The sequence below is a fragment of the Myotis myotis genome, unplaced genomic scaffold (assembly GCF_014108235.1).
Source record: "Myotis myotis isolate mMyoMyo1 unplaced genomic scaffold, mMyoMyo1.p scaffold_m19_p_9, whole genome shotgun sequence".
In the NCBI taxonomy this organism is placed as follows: Eukaryota; Metazoa; Chordata; class Mammalia; order Chiroptera; family Vespertilionidae; genus Myotis; species Myotis myotis.
The window spans coordinates 92,455,288-92,478,025 of NW_023416401.1; the positions used below are offsets into that span (position 1 = coordinate 92,455,288).

General features: G+C 55.3%; 2 protein-coding genes across 8 annotated transcripts; both read left to right on the plus strand.

The window, feature by feature from the left end:
- The first annotated feature begins 1,190 nt into the window (after positions 1–1,190).
- On the plus strand, positions 1,191–3,743 carry ABHD16B (abhydrolase domain containing 16B). Its single transcript, XM_036323783.1, has one exon. It carries the CDS (start codon positions 1,617–1,619, stop codon positions 3,024–3,026), a length of 1,410 nt encoding a protein of 469 aa, XP_036179676.1. The 5' UTR covers positions 1,191–1,616; the 3' UTR covers positions 3,027–3,743.
- A 1,221-nt stretch (positions 3,744–4,964) lies between these two features.
- On the plus strand, positions 4,965–21,870 carry TPD52L2 (TPD52 like 2). Of its 7 annotated transcripts, XR_004969936.1 has the most exons (10): positions 4,965–5,130; positions 8,331–8,476; positions 10,657–10,805; positions 11,687–11,746; positions 15,318–15,419; positions 18,302–18,328; positions 19,390–19,431; positions 20,559–20,607; positions 21,135–21,559; positions 21,681–21,870. XR_004969936.1 is itself a non-coding variant. In XM_036321997.1 (9 exons), the coding sequence occupies exons 1-9, from the start codon at positions 5,112–5,114 to the stop codon at positions 21,228–21,230; spliced, it is 690 nt and encodes a 229-aa protein (XP_036177890.1). In that variant the 5' UTR covers positions 4,965–5,111; the 3' UTR covers positions 21,231–21,870. The 7 variants fall into 7 exon arrangements, 6 of the variants coding, with proteins under 6 accessions (XP_036177890.1, XP_036177891.1, XP_036177892.1 ...); XM_036321997.1 differs by having other exon boundaries at positions 21,135–21,870; XM_036321998.1 differs by lacking the exon at positions 18,302–18,328 and having other exon boundaries at positions 21,135–21,870.
- Positions 21,871–22,738: the final 868 nt, after the last annotated feature.

The window sequence follows — 22,738 nt, forward strand, 5'->3', positions numbered from 1 at the left end:
CAGGGCCGGTGGAGGGGGGAAGAGGGGTATTTAATGGGAGGAGGACCACCCATCCCACCCCCCACCTCCACCCATCCTTTGACCCAGTTGTGGTGCCCAGGGGGCTCCCTCTTGGGGCAGTGAAGAGGTGGGGTGGTTGCAGGGCAGAGGAACTGGAAGGGGCCCGTTGCCCAGGTGCACCCGTGGGCCCTTAGACATTATCTGGGCCTCAGGCCCTGGCCAATGAGCAGAGCAGCCCAATCTGGAAGCAGAGCTGGGAAATCTGGGTCTCTCCAGCTGGGGGTGGATGCAGGGGGTGGAGTTGCCAGATTTAGCGAAAACCAACCGACAAACAGGGTATCTAGTATGTCCCATGGAATATTTAGGACATACTTATACTCAAAAAGTATTTGCTCTTTATCTGAAATTCAAATTTAACTGGGTATTCGGTCTTTTATCTGGAAACCCTAGGGGACAGTCAACCCTCCCAACCCAGCCTCCTTGCCCACTGACCCATGCTGCCCTCCACCCCCTAAGGGCAGGAATGCTCTCAGCTCTGCTTCCCAAGTGGTGGGGCTGACTGGGTTGCTGTGCCTACGACCCAGACACACAGGGAAACAGAGAGGGCTACTGGTCCGGGAACCCTCTCCCCGGAAGGCTCTTGGGCTGCCGGAGGCTGGCTGGCTTTGCCAAATTCCTGTTTCAGGTCCAGGCAATGGTTGAATGAGGCCCCTGTCTGGCTCTTCCCTGGCTCCCCTTGTGGCCTCTACCCTGCCACCTTTACCCTCTGGTGGACTGGCCCACTCTGGTGGAGAAAAAGGGGAACCCACTGGAGCCTTCTAGAAAAGAGGAAGATATATCTTGTGGGGGCGGTTTTAGGTGGAGGAGGGCTTGACCAGGGGCTGAAAATGAGGAACACTGACCAGGAAGGGCCCACCTGGAGAAGGTCACTGCTGTGCTGGTGCCTTTGGAAAGAGGATCCGGAACAGGCGGGGGTTTCCACCTGCATTCGCCCCTTTTCTGAGAAGATAAGGTGTGGAGGGGTAGGGCCACACCCCTGAGCACAGGCTGCCTCCCTGCTCCAGCAGGGCCCACCAGCCCATTGTCGGAGTTCCTGGGCTGCTCAGTGCACAGGGAGGGCTGGGGGCATCTAGCACAGGTCTGGGCAGGGAACCTCGACACCCCCACCTTATCCCCTCCACTACCCGCTCCTACCTCCACCCTGCTTCTCCAGACTACTTTGTCTTTGCAAATGCTCAGACAGCCTGCCCCCAGAGCTGCTGGGCCTGCCCTGGCTCCCTTTACCTCCAGTGTGGGAATCTCCTGCCTCTGTTTAAAGGGGAGGTGGGTGAAGCAGGGATGGGGGAGATATAGTCAAGGAGGGCATAGGGAGGGCGTTTGTGTCCCAAGGGTGGGGCAGCACTTGAGAGCCTGGGAACCCTTTATGAGCCCATCACAGTGTGTAGCCCCTCCCCCAGCAACAGTGACTCACAAAGCAGACTGGTGCAGATGCCACAGGCGAGGAGGCACCACCCAGGACAGCTCAGAGCGGTGCTAGCCCCTGCAGCGCCCGCTGGGCCTGGTCGGGGTCCCCGGAAACTGCGCATTAGAGTTCCCGCAGAACAGCCTCGACGCCCATGTGTATCGTCTGCTTCGTGAAAGCGCTGGTGCACGTATTCAAGATCTACCTGACCGCCAACTACACCTACAACTTCCGCAGCTGGCCCGTGGACTTCCGCTGGGATGACGTGGGCGCCCGTGCGGGGGGCAGCAGTCACCGCGCGCTGACATGCACGGCAGCTGCAGCTGGCGTGTGGCTGCTCCAGGATGCCGCGCTGGGCGGGGGCGCGCCGGGGAGGCCGCTACACAGGTCGCGCAGCCAGCTGCAGTGCCTTCTGCAGCAGATCCGAGAGCTGCCCGGCCAGCTGGCCAGCTACGCGCTGGCCCACTCGCTGGGCCGCTGGCTCGTGTACCCGGGCTCCATGTTCCTGATGACCCGAGCGCTGCTGCCGCTGCTGCAGCAGGGCCAAGAACGCCTCGTGGAGCGCTACCACGGCCGGCGTGCCAAGCTGGTGGCCCGAGATGGCAACGAGATCGACACCATGTTCATGGATCGCCGCCAACACCCGGGCAGCCAGGGCCGCGGCCTGCGCCTGGTCATCTGCTGTGAAGGCAACGCCGGCTTCTATGAGATGGGCTGCCTGTCCGCGCCGCTGGAGGCTGGCTACTCAGTGCTGGGCTGGAACCACCCGGGCTTCGGGGGCAGCACCGGTGAGCCGTTCCCTCAGCACGACGCCAACGCCATTGATGTGGTGATCAAGTACGCACTGCACCGCCTGCGCTTCCCGCCGGCGCACGTGGTGATCTACGGCTGGTCCATCGGCGGCTTCACAGCCACCTGGGCCACCATGTCCTACCCGGAGCTGGGTGCACTGGTGCTTGATGCCACCTTCGACGACCTCGTGCCTCTGGCCCTGAAGGTCATGCCCCAGAGCTGGAAGGGACTGGTGGTGCGCACCGTGCGTGAACATTTCAACCTCAATGTCGCGGAGCAGCTGTGCAGCTACCCCGGGCCGGTGTTGCTGCTCCGGCGAACTCTGGACGACGTGGTCAGCACCTCCGGCCATCTGCGCCCCCTGCCGTCCGGCGACGTGGAGGGCAACCGCGGCAACGAGCTGCTCCTGCGCCTGCTGCAGCACCGCTACCCGGCTGTGATGGCGCGTGAGGGCTACGCCATCGTGACCCGCTGGCTGCGCGCGGGCAGCCTGGCACAGGAAGCCTCTTTCTATGCGCGCTACCACGTGGATGACGACTGGTGCCTGGCACTGCTGCGCTCCTACCGCGCTCACTGCGAGGACAGACAGGAGGACGAGGAGGTCTGGGGACCGCACGGGCTCGCCTTCCCGTGGCGGGTGGGTCAGGGCCTGAGCTCGCGTAGGCGCCGGCAACTCGCGCTGTTCCTGGCGCGCAAACACCTCAAGAACGTGGAAGCGACTCATTGCAGTCCGCTAGAACCCGAGGACTTCCAGTTGCCCTGGAGGCTGTAGCCTGAGCCCCCGACAGAACTAGCGTTTGTGCTTTTGCTCATCTTCAGGGCCTCAGGGCCATTCCCCTCCCCACACCCCAACCAGTAAAGCTGGCTTGCCCTGGGACCCCAACCTAGTGTCTGGGAAAGGGTAAGGCATTCCCTGCTCCCTTTCTCTTCCTCCCTCAAACACTTGTGGATGTCCCAGTCTGCTCCCAGTTCCTAAAGGGAATGCAAAGATTAACCTGACCCAATTAATAGCAATGCTGTGTGATGGGTGCCTTCCACACCTCAAAATGATGGCGGGAACACGCGTTGTGGGGCCTTCGGAGGTGCTGTTTACCCACCCTGGGTTACAGATGACTCAGGGAAAGCTGAGTGTTGAAGGGTCTGTACCAGTTGCCCCTGGCTGTGAAAGGACATTGGCATCTACAAAGCAGGTCTTAGCAGCTGGACCTTTCCTGGACTGTGACACTGCTCCATAGGGTCCTCTCCCTACCTCCACTCCTGGCTTCTACAAGAGGGGTTCAATGGGACCACAGACTCAAAGTAACAGGTGCACACCATGTGGCATGTAGCTGCTGGCCAAGGTAGTGTGGGCCCACCGGCCCATGCTCCCCGCCCCCCTCCGTCTCTTGGTGCTCGCCCCTTCTCCTCCTCCGCCCTCCCCTCTGAGCCAGGCCTGGGCTAGGCCTTGTTCCTAGTTCAGGGATGTAATACAGAACGAGAAATAAGCCCTCTGCTCACCACTATCTGAGATGCAGTCACTTCTTTACTGTCTGTCCTGAACTGTATGAAGCAGGGACTACTTGCTGTCCCCAGTCTGTGGGGTCAGGCTGGCCAGGGTGGGTTGAGCAAGAAACTGGAAAAACTGAAAATGTCAACTGGGGCAAACACATAGTTGACAGCACCAGAGCAGGACACGGCCATGATGCACCCTGGCAGGTACAAGCAGAGGTGGATACATAGGTGACCTAAAGTACCAGGAAGATGCCTGTGGGAGATGAGTTTTGAGCTGAGTCAGGAAGAGGAATTAGCTGAAGGAAGTGGCTTCCATGCCTGGGGATCAGAGTGGCTTGGCTGGAAGTGGGGAATACAGTCCTGAAGAGTCAGATCCTAAAGGTTTTGAATACCACTTAAGGATTTTGCTTCCAGGGGTGATTAGGAAATGAAGAAGGGAAGCGGTGGGGCTTGTCTTTGGGGGACTGGTTGCCTAACGGTTGCATACCTCTCGTTTGAGAAGTTAGGCAAGTTAGACGCTTGTTCCAGAGTCTGCTGGAAGCCGCTCAACTAGCTGAATGATCTTGGCAAGTTACTCCAATCTCAGTTTACTCATCTGTAAAGTGGGAGCGCTCCCCCTGGTTCACCGTGTGCATGTGACAAGCTAAGGACACGGGTGCACAGGGCCGGCGGAGGGCATGCACGACGCCTGGTGAAGGCGGCAGCGTTTGCAGGGCAAGAGGACATAACACAGTCACGCCTTTTTCTGCTCAACTCCCATACCCCCCCCCCCCCAAAAAAAATCCCCGTAAATGTGCGCACTAAAAAAGAATAACAGACCGGGGACAAGGCTAACCCCAAAGTCAGGAGATCGGGCCTCGGAGGGATCGCAAGCGGTCTGAGTCGGATCCGTCAAGCTCTGGCGTTCTTAGGCGGCGGGGGGCACCCTCGAAACCTCCCAAGGGCCCGTGAGAAGGGTTGCCGTGGCGCCATGTTGGCTAGTCTCCCCACGTCCCACCTTCCCCGGGCTCCTCCGGACCGTTCTACCTGGCGTCTCACTGGTGGAGTTGACCTGGGAGGGATTTCCTCAGAACCCGGCTCCCTTCCTGCTTCGCTCGCAGCCTTAGCCAATCAGGTTGGAGTAGATGAACAGAAACAGGACAAGACAAAGCCCTTATTGGACAGCGCTGGTGGGGGCGGGACGAAAGCAAAGCACGCGTCAAAGCGGAAGTGGGTCGACGCATCGTTGATTACGTAATGCCACGGCGGCTGTAGTGGTTCCGCTGGCTGGTGTGTGCGCGGCGAGCGACTCCCAGCGCGGCCCGTTTGGCTCCTACGTCCGAGATCCCCGCCGCGACTCCAGCTGTGGCTGGGCCGCCGTCTGAGCATGGACTCTGCTGGCCAAGGTAGCTGTGGGCCCGGCGCCTCCGCCGCATACGGGCCCGACCGGCCCACGCCCCACCCCTCCCCGGGTCGGGTCTCGCACTCTCGGTGCTCTCCTCCGCCGCCCTCCCCGCGGCCCCTCTCGGCTCCCGGGCGCCCGACCGTGATGCTCTCCCGATCTCCCGAGGGTCGCGGCGTGTGTACGCCACTCCCAGCTTGGACCGCCGCGAGGACGGGTTCCCAGGCACCTTCCCTGGTCCCCAGGCACCTTCCCTGGTCCCCAGACTTTCGGGCATCCTCGTTTCAGGCAGCTCTCCTTACAACCCCGCCGACGCCCGCCGGGTCGGCCGTCCCTGGTCCCTGAGCTGGGCCCTCGGAGTCACTCCACCGAGGCCTGGGCCGAGCGGTGTGCGCGGCTCCCGGGGAGGGGAGGGGACACCGTCCTGGCCTTCGGCGCAGCGCCGCTTGGGCGACCACGCTCTCGGAGCCCAGCCTACCTAGAGGTGGTGCGGGTAGGGCGGTGCAGCGAGTCAGGGCACCCCAGTTTACCTGACCTGTTTCCAGAGAGACCCCTTCAGACCAGCTTGAGATGGCCGCTGGCGGTTAAATCTTGAGAAGGCGGTAACCAGTTGGTCTCCCATTACGGTTCTCTAGCGAGGGGATGCTCCATTTCTGTTTACATAACTAACTACGCTGGATAATTGCAGGGTGCTCTTCTACTGGTTGACCTTATCAGCATACGAATTAGACATTACCATTTCTGGATTCTGATACTGTTCTGTAGGTTTTCCTACTTATGACGTCTGTTTACAAAATAGTTGAGTGTCAGAAGTTAAGCATCACAAGCACTGGGTTCTGATCATGAGAATGACAGGCATTCACTGAGCACCTACTGTGGGCCAAACACCATACTAAGCCTGCTTCTCAAATGATCTTTTTCCGTTTTCAGAGTAGCCCTTTGAGATTGGTGCTGGCGTTGCTCCCATCTGCAGAGGGTTATGCAGGCTTAGAGAGCTGGGGCTCGCCTAGGGTGAAGGACCCCCCACCCACTGTGGCTCCAGCCCCAAGCTTGTTCTCTGTGCTGGCATGTTCCGTGGGTGCCCCGTTTCTACCTTGGGATGGGGGATTGACTTCCATGGGATCAAATTTTAGCTTTATTGTCAGAAACTGTCCAAGGGCGTTCATTTTTTTTTTTTAATAGAAGAGAAAAATTTTGGAAATTTTAAGGCATTTACTAAATTTGAGTAGTGTCAGTATAGTGGATACAATGATGAAGTAAAATTATGTAGGTTGATACCAGTTAAAATTCAGAATCTGTTGATTTAAAAGTGGATATGCTTTGTTTTGTAAATATCTATTGAGTACCGAGGAAGAGCCCAGCTGGAGCTGTGTGGGTGGGCATGTGAAGGGAACAGGACAGCTGGCTAAGTGGAGCATCTTTGATTTTAAGTGCATTCCATCTAATTTTAGCAGACTCTGGCATTTCTACAGTAGACAAACACTTTTACTTCTCTCTAAACTTCATGCTTTTTAAAAAGATTTATACGTTTTTATTGATTTTTAGAGAGAATGGAAGGGATATAGAGATAGAAACATCAGTGGGAGAGGAACATCATCCATCGGCTGCCTCCTGCACACCGCCTACTGGAGATCGAGCCTGCAACCCAGGCATGTGCCCTGACCAAAATTGAACCATGACCTTCTGGTTCATAGGTTGACGCTGAGCCATGCAAGCCAGGCAATTTCGTTTACTTTTATTTTATTATTCTTGTTTTTTGTTGTTTTTTTTTAATATATTTTTTTATTGATTTTTCACAGAGAGGAAGAGAGAGAGACAGAGAGTTAGAAACATCGATGAGAGAGAAACATCGATCAGCCGCCTCCTGCACATCCCCCACTGGGGACGTGCCCGCAACCCAGGCACACGCCCTTGACCGGAGTCGAACCCGGGACCCTTCAGTCCGCAGGCCAACGCTCTATCCACTGAGCCAAACCGGTTTCGGCTATTCTTGTTTTTTTAAATATTTTTAAAATATTTTTTAATTGATTTCAGAGAGGAAGGGAGAGGGAGAGAAAGAAAGAAACATCAATGATGAGAGAGAATCACTGATCGGCTGCCTCCTGCACGCCCTTTACTGGGGATGGAGCCCACAACCTGGGCGTGTGCTCTTGACCACAATTGAACCTGGGACCTTCAGTTCTCAGGCCAACACTCTATCCACTAAGCCAAACTGGCTAGGGCTAAAATATTTTTATTGATTTTAGAGAGGAAGGGAGAGAGAGATAGAAACCTCAATGATGAGAGAATCATCAATCGGCTGCCTCCTACACACCCCACACGGGATCAAGCCCGCAACCTGGGCATGTGCCCGGACCTGGAATTGAACCATGACCTCCTAGTTCATAGGTTGACACTCAACTACTGAGCCATGCTGGTCGGGCTCTTTTACTCTTAAAGGTGTAAGACACCAGACAAAGGCTGTTTCTTCACAGTGTGGTGTTCAAAGGGAAGATGTTCTCAGTGCTGATGGTATAAAAGTACTACATGACAATCACGTGCTCAGAGTAGGAAAGAACTAAAGTAGATCTCCTTTTCCTTGTGTGATATCTTGTAAACTTTCAGTGCAGACAGGAAGATGCACGTAATAAGGAAAAATAGTGGCTGCAGAAATTTGAACCTGATCTGGGTGTAGCGGAGGAGTGTGGAGGCATGCTATGGGTCCTTGCTGAGGGGCGAGGTCCAGTGTGAACAAAGGGCATTTCTGTGCTGCCGACGCCCTGCAGGGCTAGACAACTGACATGTGCTCCTTGCATGTATTGTAGCATGGGCTCTGGCAGCTCAGTTGCTTGGAAAGGGGCGCTTGTGTTTATAGCTGTATTGTGTTCTTTTCCTCTAAAAATGGCAGATCTGTTAGATTGGGCTGCCTTATAGCAAAGTGCTCTGCTTTGGAGATAGTGTTCTCGCAGGGGAAGCAGAGGAAGGGTATGGCTGCCTTGCACCAGCATTTCCAGGCCCTGAAGCAGCATCTGGGGTGGTCTGGGGTGTGGCTGCCCTCAGGCAGATAGACCAAACCATCTTCACAAAACCGTTCAGAGAAGAGGCATTGTTAGTGTCCAGTCCTCCCCCGCCACCTGTCCTTTCACCCTTTCTTTCTCCTCTGTCCCATGGACTTCTCCATAACTTCTTACTTGGCGCTTTCTGGCCTTGTTTTGTCTCTGGCAGATATCAACCTGAATTCTCCTAACAAAGGTCCGTTGTCCGACTCCATGACGGATGTCCCTGTTGACACGGCAGTGGCTGCCCAGACGCCTGCTGTTGAGGGTCTGACGGAAGCTGAGGAGGAGGAGTTGAGGGCCGAGCTCCTGAAGGTTCTGTGTCTTGGCGGGCTGGCCTGTGGTCCATGAGTCGAGGCCCCCTTAGGCCAATGAGGGCAGAGTGCTGGCTGTGCCCTGGAGAAATGGGGTTATCCTGAGGCCCCACAGACACTGCTCTTTGGGGCCCCGGCTTGTATGTACCCAGCCCCTCATGGGTGCTCCGGGGGGAGAATGTCCACACAGGGGCAGCTGCTCTGAGCACACCACCCACGGGGAGTTTCTCTGTTGGAGTTAACACAGCCGTGGGCAAACTACGGCCCGCGGGCCAGATCCGGCCCCTTTGAAATGAATAAAACTAAAAAAAAAAAAAAAAAAGACCGTACCCTTTTATGTAATGATGTTTACTTTGAATTTATATTAGTTCACACAAACACTCCATCCATGCTTTTGTTCCGGCCCTCCGGTCCAGTTTAAGAACCCATTGTGGCCCTCAAAAAGTTTGCCCACCCCTGAGTTAACACCTGACATTTTCAAGACCCCACCATCTTATTGCCCCTGGATCTTAATTTCTCTTTCAAAAACACCTTTTTGTAAAAAGTACTTAATGTGATCTTTTTAAAGTGAGAGTTCCTTAAGAGAAAATCGGAGTTAAGAACAGAAGCCTCTGAGTTTAATTTTTATACCAACTAATAAGAGGGTTTCTTTCCACTGTGTGATGCAGAGCCTGGTAGTGACTCAGTTGATATTCCAGAGTCTGGGGAGATGGTCTTGTTAATATCTGACCGTATTTGTCACAGGCTTCTGCTATGTCTCCAGAGACAAGCCCCATCTTAATACATCCCAGGCCCAGTCCTAGGTCTGAACAAAGCTAGTTGTACAGACCAATCTCAGCCCCAGGACCAGGTTTCAGATCACAGGAAAGCATGTGGCTGTTTCTGAATTGAACAGCGATTAAGAGAGAAGCAGTAAGAATCCAAGGACATGTATGCTTTGTATTTTACTTCAAATATGTTGGCATTGAGACTAAAGCCACCAGGTCTTTTTCAGAGTTGGATCGCAGAATGGAGTCACTCTTGTGTCACTTAAAACTTTCAACTTTCATGTTCCCAGGACAACGTGACCATGTGCCCCAGAGCCCTGTCAGTCATTACACCAGGAGTGGAGTCTTCTGGTCACTGGTTGTACCTGACTGAGTGACTGGTAATAGTTTGGCCTTAGATGATACTGTGTTTGTAAATTATTTCTTGTTTCAACTATTTTCTAAAGCAGAATATAGGGATATTCAGGGCTCTACACTGTTTTTAGTGCCTTAATCCAAACAAGCACTTTTTAAAGAAAGAGGCTTTTTTAGAATAGCTGTTCATATAGGAGCTGGAAGTGCTGAGAACTCTAGTAAAGTTCTAATGGATGCTTCCTTCTCGTGTCACTTAATTCTTTCTTTTTTTAGAAAATACTTTCATTGAATGTTTAGAGAGAGGAAGGGAGAGTGAGAGACAGAGAAACATCGATGTGAGAGCACAACATTGATCGGCTGCCTCCTGCATGACCCCCACTGGGGATCAAGCCCACAATCTGGGCATGTGCCCTGACTGGGAATTGAACCAGCAGCCTCTCAGTGGATGGGACGACGCCCAACCGAGCCACACTGGCCAGGGCTTTTTTTTTTTTTGAGACCTGAGGAGGTTCAGGGTTCTCTGTTACTCAACTCAAATTACCTTAAACACAAAGGCGAATTTACTTTTGGCTTGTGTAATGGGCTTTTGCCAAGGCCTGCAGCTGACCTCAGGAGCACAGATATTGTGATGGGGCCGGTTCATGTCACCTGGGTTTCTGGCCATCTGTCTGCTCTGCTTCCTTCCTGCTGCATAAGGAACCCCCCGTAGATGGGGCTGGCTGCCAGATGTTCCAGCTTCTGCTGTCCAAGCCCAGAGGCAAGGCCCAGAGGAAAGAGGGCCTCCCTCCTCTGACCCTGTGCCCAGCCTGGGGCAGAGCTCCGGAAGGCCTTGCTCAGTCTCCCCCCATCAGCATGGTGATCGGCAGCCCCAGCAGAGCCACTCGGCTTGGGGGTGAGACAGTTCTGCAGAAGAAGTTGTGTTGGCACCAGATTTCTGAGATGTATGTTTCTGTAAGGGGACAGTTCTTAGATAACTGAGGAGCCTCACCTCGCATTGTATGAGGATGTCAGTCACTTCCTCTGGTAGTATATTAATCATGTCAACTTCGTGCTTATGCAGGTAGAAGAGGAAATTGTCACCCTGCGCCAGGTCCTGGCGGCCAAGGAGAGGCGCTGCGGAGAGCTGAGGAGGAAGCTGGGCCCCTCTGCTTCGGAGGGCCTGAGGCAGAGCCTGTCCAGGAGCTGGCGCGACGTGCAGGTCTCGAGCGCGTAGGTGCCTGCTCTGCGGCAGGGCGCCCTGGTGGTTGGAGAGCGAGCACAGCGTGGTGCCTCTGTCCTGTTGACGGGGTGTTAGTCCTGAGGACGAGGTGCCTCCCAGGAATGGGGACCAAATGTGCCTGTTTGGAAGCAGCCAGCCAGGGGCCTTGCCACCTTGACCTAGCAATTGTCCTCCCACTTACTCTGCTCAGTCAGATGTTTTGTAAAAGGTGGATGGACACACAGCTAGTTGTCCAAGTGGAAATCGACAAGAATATGTTTCGGGTCCAGATTTGAGAGCACACTAATGAGGTCCTTGATGAGACTGACTTTGCTGTGGTCCCCAGAGCTGAGCGTCTGCTCGAGTGGACATGACTCCTCGTGACGGGTGTGATCACAAACGTTCCGCTCTGACCTTGGGCAGGGCAGCTACGTGGCTCCTCTGAAATGTATCCTCCAGGGTGGGGGTGAGGAGTGTCTCCCACTGTCTGAAAGGCCTGTCCCCACAGGCAGAGTCACTTCATAAATCTCACCTGGAAAACCCCCGTTTCTGTCTTAGGAAAGCATAGCTTCTGAGCCTCAATGGGTGACTGCCACAAGTGTTTTGGGGCCACAGGCTGCCCTTCCTGCCCTCACAGCAGTGTTCCCCAAGAGCCATCGTAACATTGAATGACCCTCGGCCTGACGGGAAAGAACTGGTTTGTTCTGTCGCCTCCCCTGCCCCCACCGGGGCGGCATAGCAGGGTGCTAAGCAGAAGCGGCCCTGTCCTCTGGTCGCAGACGTTCTGTGCTCCTGCCAGTCAGTTCTCCATTGGCCCTGGAATTTCACTTGCAGTTTGAAACCTGAGTTGAAAGTTTTTCTAAACAATTCACCATAGACTTTCTGTTTTTAGCTATGTGAAAACTTCTGAGAAACTTGGAGAGTGGAATGAGAGAATGACCCAGTCGGACCTGTGAGTGCCTTTGCCATCAGCACCTCCCTCCCCTCTCCTGCCAACACACCTTTCAGGGGCAAGCAGGCTGTGTGTGCTGGGCACACACCTAGTTGTGTTTCCTGGCTATTTCGTATCGTTTTTTCCCTCTTCAACACGAATGGAACGACTCTCACACTGTGGCCACCAGACCCCACAGAACTCCTCTGCCTGCACCGTCCCTTGAGGAAGAGCCCCGGGCTGGCGGCAGCCTCTCCGTCAGAGACCCCTCAGTGTTCCAAGGGGCGCGTGGCCAGGTGCCGTCTGCACCACATGGATGGGGGCTCTTTGTTTTTGTCCTTCCTTCTCCTGCAGACCTGGCTCCAGCTGCTGGGGTCTGTGGAGCTTCCCTAGTATGTAGATGTTCTTCAAGTCAGGGTTGGTGTAGGCCGTGCCTGTGGGATCCTGAAGGAGTCCCCTTGGTCCGAGAGGCACCAAGCTGTCAGCCACAGAACGAACAGTGCAGAACACAGAGCAGAGCTCTGGTTGAGAACCACAGTGATGTCTAGCTGAGATCCTTCAGCGATATAGTAGAGCTTCATCAGGTCGTAGCTCTTTAAGCCAAGTGGGCAGTGTTTGGGAACGGCCATTCTCTGATAGTCTGTCTTGTTCAGAAGGAAGTACTGTCATGGTTGCCAGCAGAACGCCCGTTAGTGTTGGGCTGAAAGAAAACAGTTGCTACCCAGCCTCTCCTGGGGTGCCTGGGACCCCAGGTAGGATAGCTACACATGAAGCCTCTGCAGCCTGGTGTGCTCAGGGGACTCTGACTATGCCTGTTTTCTGCTGTCTGTGCAGTTTGGTAGACAGCTGGTTGTGGCAGTGGGTGTTGTAGCAGCGTGGCAGTATTCGGTGATTCAGTGGCTGTCGCCAGACCATTCGCAATGCAGGCTTTATCAGGAAATAGCCTTTGGAGACTTCGGTGCTGCTCTGTAAAACCAGCCAACACACTGTTTCCAATAACTACAACTCTCACTCCCGGGAGAGGAGCCCGTGGCTCTGGGCGTGGACATGTGTGGCCAGCAGCATAGCCTTTTCATGCATTTCACCAGGCAGTGGCTGTGCCCCCGGAGTTTCGCACTAGTTCTGGGAAAGTTGTCAGATGCTTCCAGGCTGAAGGCATTTCTGCAGTGACTGCCAAGGAGGAAGGCCACAAGGCCCAGGGTGGGGTGGCCGTCTCTGGGGGAAGGAGCCCAGGGGTGCTTGGCCAGAGCCCCCAGGGTGTCACTGCAAGATAGCTGGCCCAGTGTCTGAAGGGCAAACGCATTGGGGTGAGCCCGTCTCCCCGACTGTGGGTCTGCAAGTCCTGCTCATGGAACCGTGCTGGAAGGAAGCAGTTTAGGTGCTACTGATCTTCTGTCAGCCAACTCCTCACCCCCCTTTTTTAAAATTTTTATTGATTTCAGAGAGGAAGAGAGAGGGAGAGATAGAAACATCAAGGATAAGAGAGAATCATTAATTGGCTGCCTCCTGCACCCATGTGCCCTGACTGGGAATCGAACCGTGACCTCCTGAGCCATGCCTGCCGGGCCCTTCTTTAAAAATATTTTTTTATTGATTTCAGAGAGGAAGAAAGAGAGAGAGAGAGACACATCATTGATGAGAGAGAATCATTGATCGGCTGCCTTCTGCACGCCCCACACTGGGGATCGAGCCTGCAACCCAGGCATGTGCCCTGACCAGGAATCAAACCGTGACCTCCTGGCTCATAGGTCGACTCTCAACCACTGAGTTGAGCCGGCTGGGCCATTGGGTTCTTTTTATAGGTAGATCTTAGCTAACACCGTACTGAGAGGGCACCAGGTGAATTCCGTAGTCACAAGTTAACTCGGTATTGTCACTGTATTGAGTTTTTTGGTTGCAGATGACAGAAAGCACAGCTAAAGGCTGTCAGTCTAAGGCTGTGGAGGTCTTGCCTGTCGAGAAGCCCCTGTTCCAGGCCCGCCGACCAGGGCTCCCGCGGAGCACGGGAACCTTCCATTCTCCCACAGGGGCTTTGTTCTCAGCTCCTCCTCTTTGGTGTGAGGGGCTCCCAGCAACAAGGTGGCCCACTGTGGGTCTCCTCGGACTCTTGCTGTGGCCAGGAGCGGGGAATCTCTGGCCGGCCAGACCTGAACTACCTGCCCAGCCTTGTTGGGGGTGGGATAGCCTCCAAGGGAAGGTGCCCCTAGCAGGTGCCCCAGAGGAGGCTGGTATTTTTTGGGATTCTACACCGTGTTTTCCTAAAAGGTGGAAGTGATTCCCAAAGTGGTGCTAGCCAGGCTGCATAGACTAGCGTGCAGACATGGTGGGGGCTGACCTACCTGGATGCAGACTCTGGCTCTGCCCCCAGGCCTGTCCCATTGGTCTCTGATGGGGTGGTGCCCTTGGAGTCGCCCACAGGATGCCCTCTTTGTCACCAAGGACTCAAGGCGCAGGCCCACGCTTTTCTCTTGGGCTTCACTTTCCCAGCTTGGCCTCATGAGCACAAATAGAGATTCTGTAAGGCTCTTTATTTTTTACTAGAGGCCCGGTACATGAATTCGTGCACGGGTGGGGTCCCTCGGTGTGGCCTGCAGAGATGGGGCTCCAGCTCGCACCCCCAGCCTTGCAGCCCCGCAGCTATTCCTGGCACCCCGCTTTGGCCTGTCACTGCCCCCTCACCTGCTCCACCATCCCGCTGTGGTCCTGCTCTTGTCGGGACCCATGGGGCCAGCAGCGCCTCCACTGCCAACACCACGTCGCCGATGCTCGCCATGTTCCATGCTGCCCCCCTGGTGGTTAGTGCACGTCATAGCAAGCGGTCAAATGACTGCCCGAGGGAACAGTTTGCACATTAGGCTTTTATTATATGGGGTTTTTTATTTTTTAAAATATTTTTATTGATTTCAGAGAGGAAGGGGGAGGGGTAGAGAGAGAAACATCAAAGATGGGAGAGAATCATGGGTCGATTGCCTCCTGCACGCCCCACACTGGGGGTTGAGCCTGCAACCTGGGCATGTGCTCTGAGCAGAATTGAATCCGGGACCCTTCAGTCCACAGGCTCTATCCATTGAGCCAAACCATCCAGGCCAGGCTCTTCTTTAAATCCCCTGCTTGAGACTGTTGGCCTCAGCACAGCCCAGGGTGGTGACATTGTCCTCCGCATCCGCTGTTCCGGGAAAGGCTGGGCTGAGGCTGTCTTCTGAATTTGTAAAGAAGTTGTGTGTCCTCCTTCCCCTTGCACCTGGGCTTTTCTGAGTGCCTGTGGTTCTGGCGCAGAAGTCTGTTTCTTGCAGATAATCTAGTAACTCTTTTGAAATGAAAGCACTTCCTTAGGTGAGCCTTGGGTTGGGGGTGCTTGGGCAGGCACTATGAGTTGTGCCCCAAAGAAGCTCTCGAGCCATTCCTCCACCGGCCGTGCTGTAGGGGGTTGCTCTCCCGCCTGCCATAAGTGCTTCTTCGCCTTGGTTGCCAGTCTTGCTGGACCCTGAGGCAGGTCTTGGTGTGGGTGGCAGCTCCAGGCAAAGATGCTGTCAGGTTCGAGGGTGGTGGCTGCCCCTTGTGTTTGGTTGGGTAACTGTGCTTCTTCCTCCAGCTACAAGAGGACTCAGGAGACTCTCTCTCAGGCGGGACAGAAGACTTCAGCTGCCCTGTCCACTGTGGGCTCTGCCATCAGCAGGAAGCTCGGGGACATGAGGTAAGAGACCCCTCTGCCCCAGCCTCTCCACCCTGAGGCCTGGTCTGGTCAGCTGAGGTTTTTGGGATTTTAGATCTCTTAGAGGTTCTGTGGGGAGCCTGCTGAGCCCCAGGGCTCAGGTGCACATACCTCAGCGGCCGCCCAGCAACCACAGGTGTGGCCACGCCAGCCCCCAACCAGTCGGTTCATGGACCTTCGTTTGCAGCATGTGTCTGCTCCCATTGGCTGCCTCTTTGCCGTTTTGTATTGCTCAGGGGAGGTGGTCACTGTGCCATTGGCTAACTTCTGATGCTTGGGTTGGGTAAAGGCTGGTGCTTCTCTTTGAAGTTCCATGGAGAGAGAATGACTACAGCCTAGAGGTCAGCACCTGGGTGGGCGCCAGGACATGTCCAGGACAAGCTCGGTGTCTCCTCAGAGTGTGTGCCTAGGTCTCAGATGGTGTGGCCACTGGCCAGGGCCCCAACATAATGTTCTCTTGAGGCTGACCAGACCCTCATAGCCACCAAAGGTGCTTCTTGTATAGGACCTGGGGGCCAGGGAGTGCAGAGTGGCTCGGGCACTTGGTGACTACCGGGCAGCACCCGCCCCCAGCCTGCTGGCTGTTCCCTGTGCCTCTTGATCTGGCCCTAGGAGCCAGAGGCCAGGGTGTGAATTCTGGCTCGGCCCTTGGCAAGGCCTCTCACTAGGAGTTATTAGGACAAGATATGCATCACTGAATCATGGGGGGAAGTGCGTGTCATCGCCAGCGCTCTTGGTCTGACCCCACACTTGGGATCGGGCCCCTCACTTCTTCATTTCAGAGAATGCCTCCCCGTAGCCCCCATCCCATCCTGAGAGAATCACTGGGTGTTGTTGCCCATGGGTTTGGTGTATTAAGTGTGGTGTTGGCGGTCCACCACACTCTGACCCTCACCTCTACCTGCTTGAGTTAGGCATTTCCCCGGAGCCCTGCTCACCTTTTATTTCTGTTTGTTTGATATAATAGTCCTTTCCCAACTTAATTTTGAAAAATGTCAAACTTCTGGAGAAGCTAAATAACTGTAGGCAGTCTGTGTGTTTCTCCTGTGCCTGAGGACTGCGCCTTCCCACGCTGGGGTTCTGGCTGCTTCCTAGGTAGTGGGGGTCCCTGTGGGATGATGCCCTATGATGCATGCCTTGCCCACCGTGGCTGTGATTTGGGCTCAGGAGGACTCCCCTGCTTTGGCTCTGCACTGTCAGCAAGGAGGGTCTGTGGGGATTGCTCCCATAGGCTTCACACTGAGCTGCTAGTACTCGACTGGGTATGTTCCTGTAGGGAGACCCGTTTGAGATGAGTTGGGACGCCGGCACTGCTGCATTCTGGGATGCCTGCTTTGGCCACCTGAGCCGTGCTGTGGTGCCCCTGGTGGCCTGGCCGCACCCCCAGGGCCTGCCGAGGGGCGGGCCCTCCCAGCCCTGGAACGAGCAGCGGGTGTGGTCACAGCATTGCGGGAGAGTAGGCGCTGCTGCCTGCGTGCGCCTCCGCTGGCTTGTGCTCCTCTCCTCTCCCTGTGAGTGTGTTCAGGGCGTCCCGGGGCAGCATCAGTGGGGAGGGCAGGGCTGCTTCCATGGGCAGTGCTGCTCTGGGAGGACTGGCATGTCCCTTTGTCTGCTCAGAGAACTGGGATTTGCCTCTAACTTGTGGCGTGGCCGCAGTGACACGGCTTCTTGTCGCAGTGACACCGGATGGCTCTGCGCGTGGCCTCCTTCCCTGTGCCTGCCATCTGTGCAGTCTGAGCATGCGCTGCGTGTGCCTGGGCCGGCGGGGGCAGCCGGGTTGAGTTTAAGGTGCCTGGAGGGATTGACCTGTTTGCTGGTGTGTCTCACCCTGTGTTCCATGGTGCTGTGAGCACTGACCCTCAGGGTTTTTGATGTGTCCCTGTTGTCTCCCTATGTGGTCTCAGGTGGTTGAGGCTGAGGCCCATTAACTTCCCCAGTTTAGAGGTTGAGGTTGTAAGTTCACCACTTCTTGAATGAAAGTCAGGTTCAGAGGTTTGCACCATGAGTTTGGGGCTAGATGATCCCTCACGGGCCACTGCATTGAGATGTTCGGGGCCAGGTCCCCCAGGAAGCTGCCCTGTGCTGGAGCCCACAGTGCGCCTGGCCGGCCTGAGACACCTTTGCATGCCCTGGGGAGTGAGGTGTGGTGGTGGGAAAGGGGACTGGATTTAGGTCAGGGGTCAGGTCTCCACCTTTTCTGACACTAGCTCTCCACCCACAGAGAGGAGCTGGCCCTGCTGCCCACTGAGTGGTAGGGACACATCAGGCCCTGTGACTGCACATGTGTTGCTTCCAAAACGACTTCCATGTTGGGGCAGCCTCCAGAGTGGAGGCGGCGGCCATGTCCTTCCTGTGCCCCATCTGTGGGCCCTGCTCATTTCTGACCCTGCTCAGGCTTCCGTTACCCATGGTGATGGACCCAGAGTGCAGAGGACGCCGCCCACGGGTGCCCAAGGCCTGTTGCCGTGTGTGCTGGTTTGTGCGTGTGCAGCGTGTCAGCCGAGCACGGTGGGCTCGGCTCCAGGTGGCGGAACTCAGCGGAGTCATCTCACACGTTTGCACTGCTCCACTCCTTGGGGCTTTTTCCTTCCAGCCTCTAAATGGGTACAGGCACGTGGGTCCCCCGTACGTGATCGCATCCAGGAAGGCAGAGCCATGGGCTGGGAAGTTTGCAGCGTGTGCGTGAGAGAGCAGCAGCCTCCTGGAGCCGGGGGTCGGGAGCCTGGAGGTGGGCGGGGCGCTTGTCTGCCCTGCCCGTGGGTGTCCAGGCCAGAGGGGGCTCTAGAGCTGAGTAGAGGGTGGGGCGGGCATTGACCTCCCTTCCTAACATTCGTTTCTTCTTTCTTCCTGCTGCCATCTGTCAGGGCGCGTCCTTTCTCACAGTCCTTTAGGTAAGACTGACGCTAGACACACCTGTGCACAGCTTCTCTGCTTCAGGGCAAGTGGGCTCTGTCAGCCTGTGGGAGGCTGTGCTGGACGAAGGTGGCGAGGGGCCGGGAACTGCCCAGTGTGGCCCCTGTCCAGCTCAGTGAGGCTTCTCGAGCTGTGGTCCCTGAGGGTCATCACTGGCCATATGGTTGGTGCAGGGACGCCTCCCAACAAAGACGTGTTCATATCTGGGCACTGTTGCTGGCCTACTCCAACCAACCCGCGGAGTGTGTCTGTCTAAGTCCTTTGTGCGTCATTGTTGTCCCTCCCCCAGCCCCCCTCCCCCACATTTTAGTCCTGTTCACGTGGGAGGGTTGTGCTGACCTTGGGCTGTCGTGCTTTCTGCATCTTGTTTCCCTTGTGTGTTTGTTTATAAATATCAGAGAGAGGAAGAGCGAGAGAAACATCAATGATGAGAGAGAACCATCCATCAGCTCCTCCTGCATGCCCCCTACTGGGGATCGAGCTTGCAACCTGGGCCTGTGCCTGACTGGGTGGGAATTGAACCACCGGCCTCTTGGTTCATGGGTTGATGCTCAACCACAGAGGCACGCCGACCGGGCGAGTTTCCCTCGTTTATGACTCGAGAGCTCTCTCTGCACCAGCGCAACATAAGCCCAGTTCAGTGTTTTCGACATCGCTCTAGGTGCCACCAGCACTCTGAAGTCACACACTCTTCTGGACCCCAAATTCAGAACTATCTGTGATTTTAAGTGCTTTTTACTTGAAGCACTTGGACTTGGTTGTTTCTCTTTTCTAAAGTCTTTTAACTTGCTGTGAAGTCAAGTAAGGACATCTGACACCGTTTGTACCGGAGCTTTTCTGCTGCCCCAGGCTGAGGTCTCCGGCAGCAGCGTGCCCCTCAGGGGTGACTTTGGGGTTCCGATTGTGCTGGGGGAGGGGTCCTGCCCCTCTATTACAAAGTTGGGTTTCTCCATGGTCTGGGCTGAGGAACCTGTGAGCGCTGTTCTGTCCTCACCTTAACTCTTGTTTCCTTCTCTGCTTTTGCCATGCTTCCAAGCAGCAGCTACTCCATCCGCCACTCAATAAGTATGCCCGCCATGAGGTAATGTGTGCTCACGCCTGGAGCTCCCAGAGCCGGGTGGGGACGTGGGGAGCAGGCGGCTTCCCAGACCTCTAAACGGATTAGGGTTAGGAAAGACCCCTCCGAGGCCAAAGAACTAGTGGGGTATGCCAAATGGGGCTCCGTCTGGAACTTTCCAGGACTGTCTGCAGGGTTGGGCTAGGGAAGGGCAGAGAGGTTCCGACACCTACCTGGCATCCAAGAGACTACAGGTGTCTCCAAGTCTTTTTTTTTTTCAGAGAGGAAGGAAGAGAGATAGAAAAATGATGAGAGAGAATCATGGATCAGCTGCCTCCTGGCACGCTCCCTACTGGGGGGTCAAGCCCACAACCCGGGTATGTGCCCTTGACTGGAATCAAGCCAGGGACCCTTCAGCCTGCAGGCCAACACTCTATCCACTGAGCCAAACCAGCTAGGACTCTCCATGTCTTTTATGGAGAATTTTTTATCTGCTTTGTGGCCAGTTTTCTCCTGCTTGCTCTGCAGTGCAGCCTTGGCTCTCAGCAGAGCCCCATCCTTGTTACAAGACTTGCAGCTGCCACACCACAGAGCTGTCTGGGAGTCCTTGATGGGCGGGTGGTCTGCAGAGCCCAGGGGCAGGTGGCTCTGAGCAGTGAGAGGAGCTGGGTCGGACCAGGCCAGCTTGCTTGCTCCTCTAGCCTCCTTACCACCCTCTTGTCCCAGAATGCCTCGTTGTTTTTTTTCTGGCTTTGTTCTAAGAGAGAGGAGTGTGAAACCCCAGCACAGGTGCATTTACCAGTAGGGTGGAGCAGAAACGGGCCCCATGTTCACCCCCTGCCCAGGGGTCTGCAGCTCACCCATGTCAAGTCTGGGTCTCACCAGCTGGTGGCATTCAGGTCTCTGTCCCTGTGGCTGGCGAGTGTGGCTGACCTGGTTCTGACCTGGTGCCACCTCTGGAGTGACCTTGGCTGGGTTCTCTGCAGGGCGGTGCCCCTCCCCTTCTTCTGTCGGGTCATGTCTTTGCAGTGAGACCTCAGGATGTACTCAGGGGTCTTTCTGGAGGACAACCCTAATCCCGAGGCCCTTCCAGTTCAGGATGCAGCACAGCTGTGGGCTCCTCCTGACTTCTGCTCCCTCTCTCTTTGAAGGAATTCTGCCACCTTCAAGTCGCTTGAAGACCGAGTTGGGACCATAAAGGTAACTACCTGGGTCGTTTGCTTCTCTTGATGGGGTGTGACTTGTCAGGTAGACTGACTTAATCGTTGTAGACTCCCAGGCAGTTGGCAGTTGTGGGAGCTAACACTGAGGCCCTGTTCCTTTCATACTTTCCCCAGAACTAACACTGCGGTGTCACAGCCAGGATGTGACATGGGCACCTCAGGGTAGAGAGCGGTCTCTTCCCACAGACCCTTCACGGTGCCTGCCCTCCGCCTGCTCTGCCCGGCATCCACTGATCTCTTCTCTGTTTCTGTAATTTTGTGATCCAAGAAAGTCATAAGTGGGACTGTTGGTGTGCTGCTCTTGGGGGGGGGTTCCTGTCACTCTGCAGCGTTCTCTGGAGATGCGCCCAGCCTGTTGCCGTGTCAGTGGTGTGTTCTCTCTTGCTAATCAGTGTTCACGGTTTGTGAACTTCTGTAGAGAATTGAACACCATAAGTTTCCGGGGCTGCCTGGCGCTGTGGGCTCTGTCTCAGGTTTTCCCTTCTGGTCTTTTCCCGTCTGTAGTCTAAGGTGGTGGGTGGCAGAGAGAATGGCAGTGACAGCTTTCCCTCCCCGACTGAGAGTGGCGACAAGCCCCTGCCCGATCACGCGCCCTTCTAAGCCTGAAGCAGCTTTGCCGGCCGCGGAGCCAGTGCAGGTACGCCCTCCTCGCCACGACAGCCACTGCGCAAGGGAGCACCAGCAGCTGCAGGAGGACATGGAGCGGCTTTGAGGACAGTCATGCCATCACATGTAGATGTGGCCCCTGCACACGCATGACTTAGAGAACAGTCTTGTGTACAGATGCTTCACACTAAAGTCGTAGATGCAACCATCACTGTGCCATCCTTCCTGGGGCCAGGAAGTGGGCGGGGCGGGGGCAGAGCCACGTTCCCTTTGGCGATCTTGTTCATCAGAATGTGGAAACCAGGGGAAGAGACAGGTGTAAAGTAAGTGGTATTTCTAAACTCCTCCTTCCCTGTGCCACGGAAGGGAGCGTCTTCCAGAAGCCCCATCTGACCCACAGTTTTTATTTCAAAATGCTAACCAAGAAAACTGTCCATTTCCTAGATCCTCCAAAAAGAAACTGTCAGCTGCCTCACTCTTACACTAATGATCTAGCTTTAGCAAAAGCAAACTCTTTATTTTTTAAATGCAGTGGATTTTTCAAAATTTAATATTAAGCAAAACAGCTTTAGCCTCATCGTTACAAGATTATTTGTTAGGACTCGAGCTAAAATACAAGCCTTATATCACCTCATGCTTATTTGTTTATAATGTTTTAATACACACTAGTGAGAGTTCTTTAGTGGGTCTGACACTGCACAGAGTTCTGCATCGACCTGAGGGGCCGGTGCCTGCGCCAGAGGTGTGTTTCGTTTCAGCAGCGTACTCCCAGTGATGGAACTCGCTCTTCTCTCCTCAACAACTCTGGCAGCTCCTGCTGGCCAGCAGGCTCCTGGACCTCAGGGGGTGGGGATAGGAGTGCTGCCACACTGCCCTCATGGGCCAGGCCTGACCAGGCGCAGCTGGCACGTCACTGTCAGTGGCTCCAACTGTGTTTGCTGTTCACATGGCCAGGAAACTCGAGAAGTGCGTGGACCCTGCAGGGCGGGGCTGGGCAGGGTGGGTCAGCTGGACCTCTGCTGTTGCCTTTTCTTTTTCTTTTTTTCCCCCCAATATATTTTATTGATTTTTTAAAAAATATATTTTATTGATTTTTTACAGAGAGGAAGGGAGAGGGATAGAGAGTCAGAAACATCGATGAGAGAGAAACATCGATCAGCTGCCTCCTGCACACCCCCCACTGGGGATGTGCCCGCAACCAAGGCACATGCCCTTGACCGGAATCGAACCCGGGACCCCTCAGTCCGCAGGCTGATGCTCCATCCACTGAGCCAAACCGGCCAGGGCTCTGCTGTTCCTTTTCTCAGGAGCTACCAGCTGCCTTTCCCATTTTGAAGCTGCCACACCCCAGCAGCCTCACCCAGGGCCCCAGGTGGCAGGTGTGTCTGGAGGGGCAGCTTGTGCCTTCCTGGTTCTTAGTGGCCCAGGCCTGGCCTGCCTGCGTGTGATGGGTGCACCCCCCGGGGAGAAGCCAGCAGCTCAGTGACTGCTTTGGTAGACTG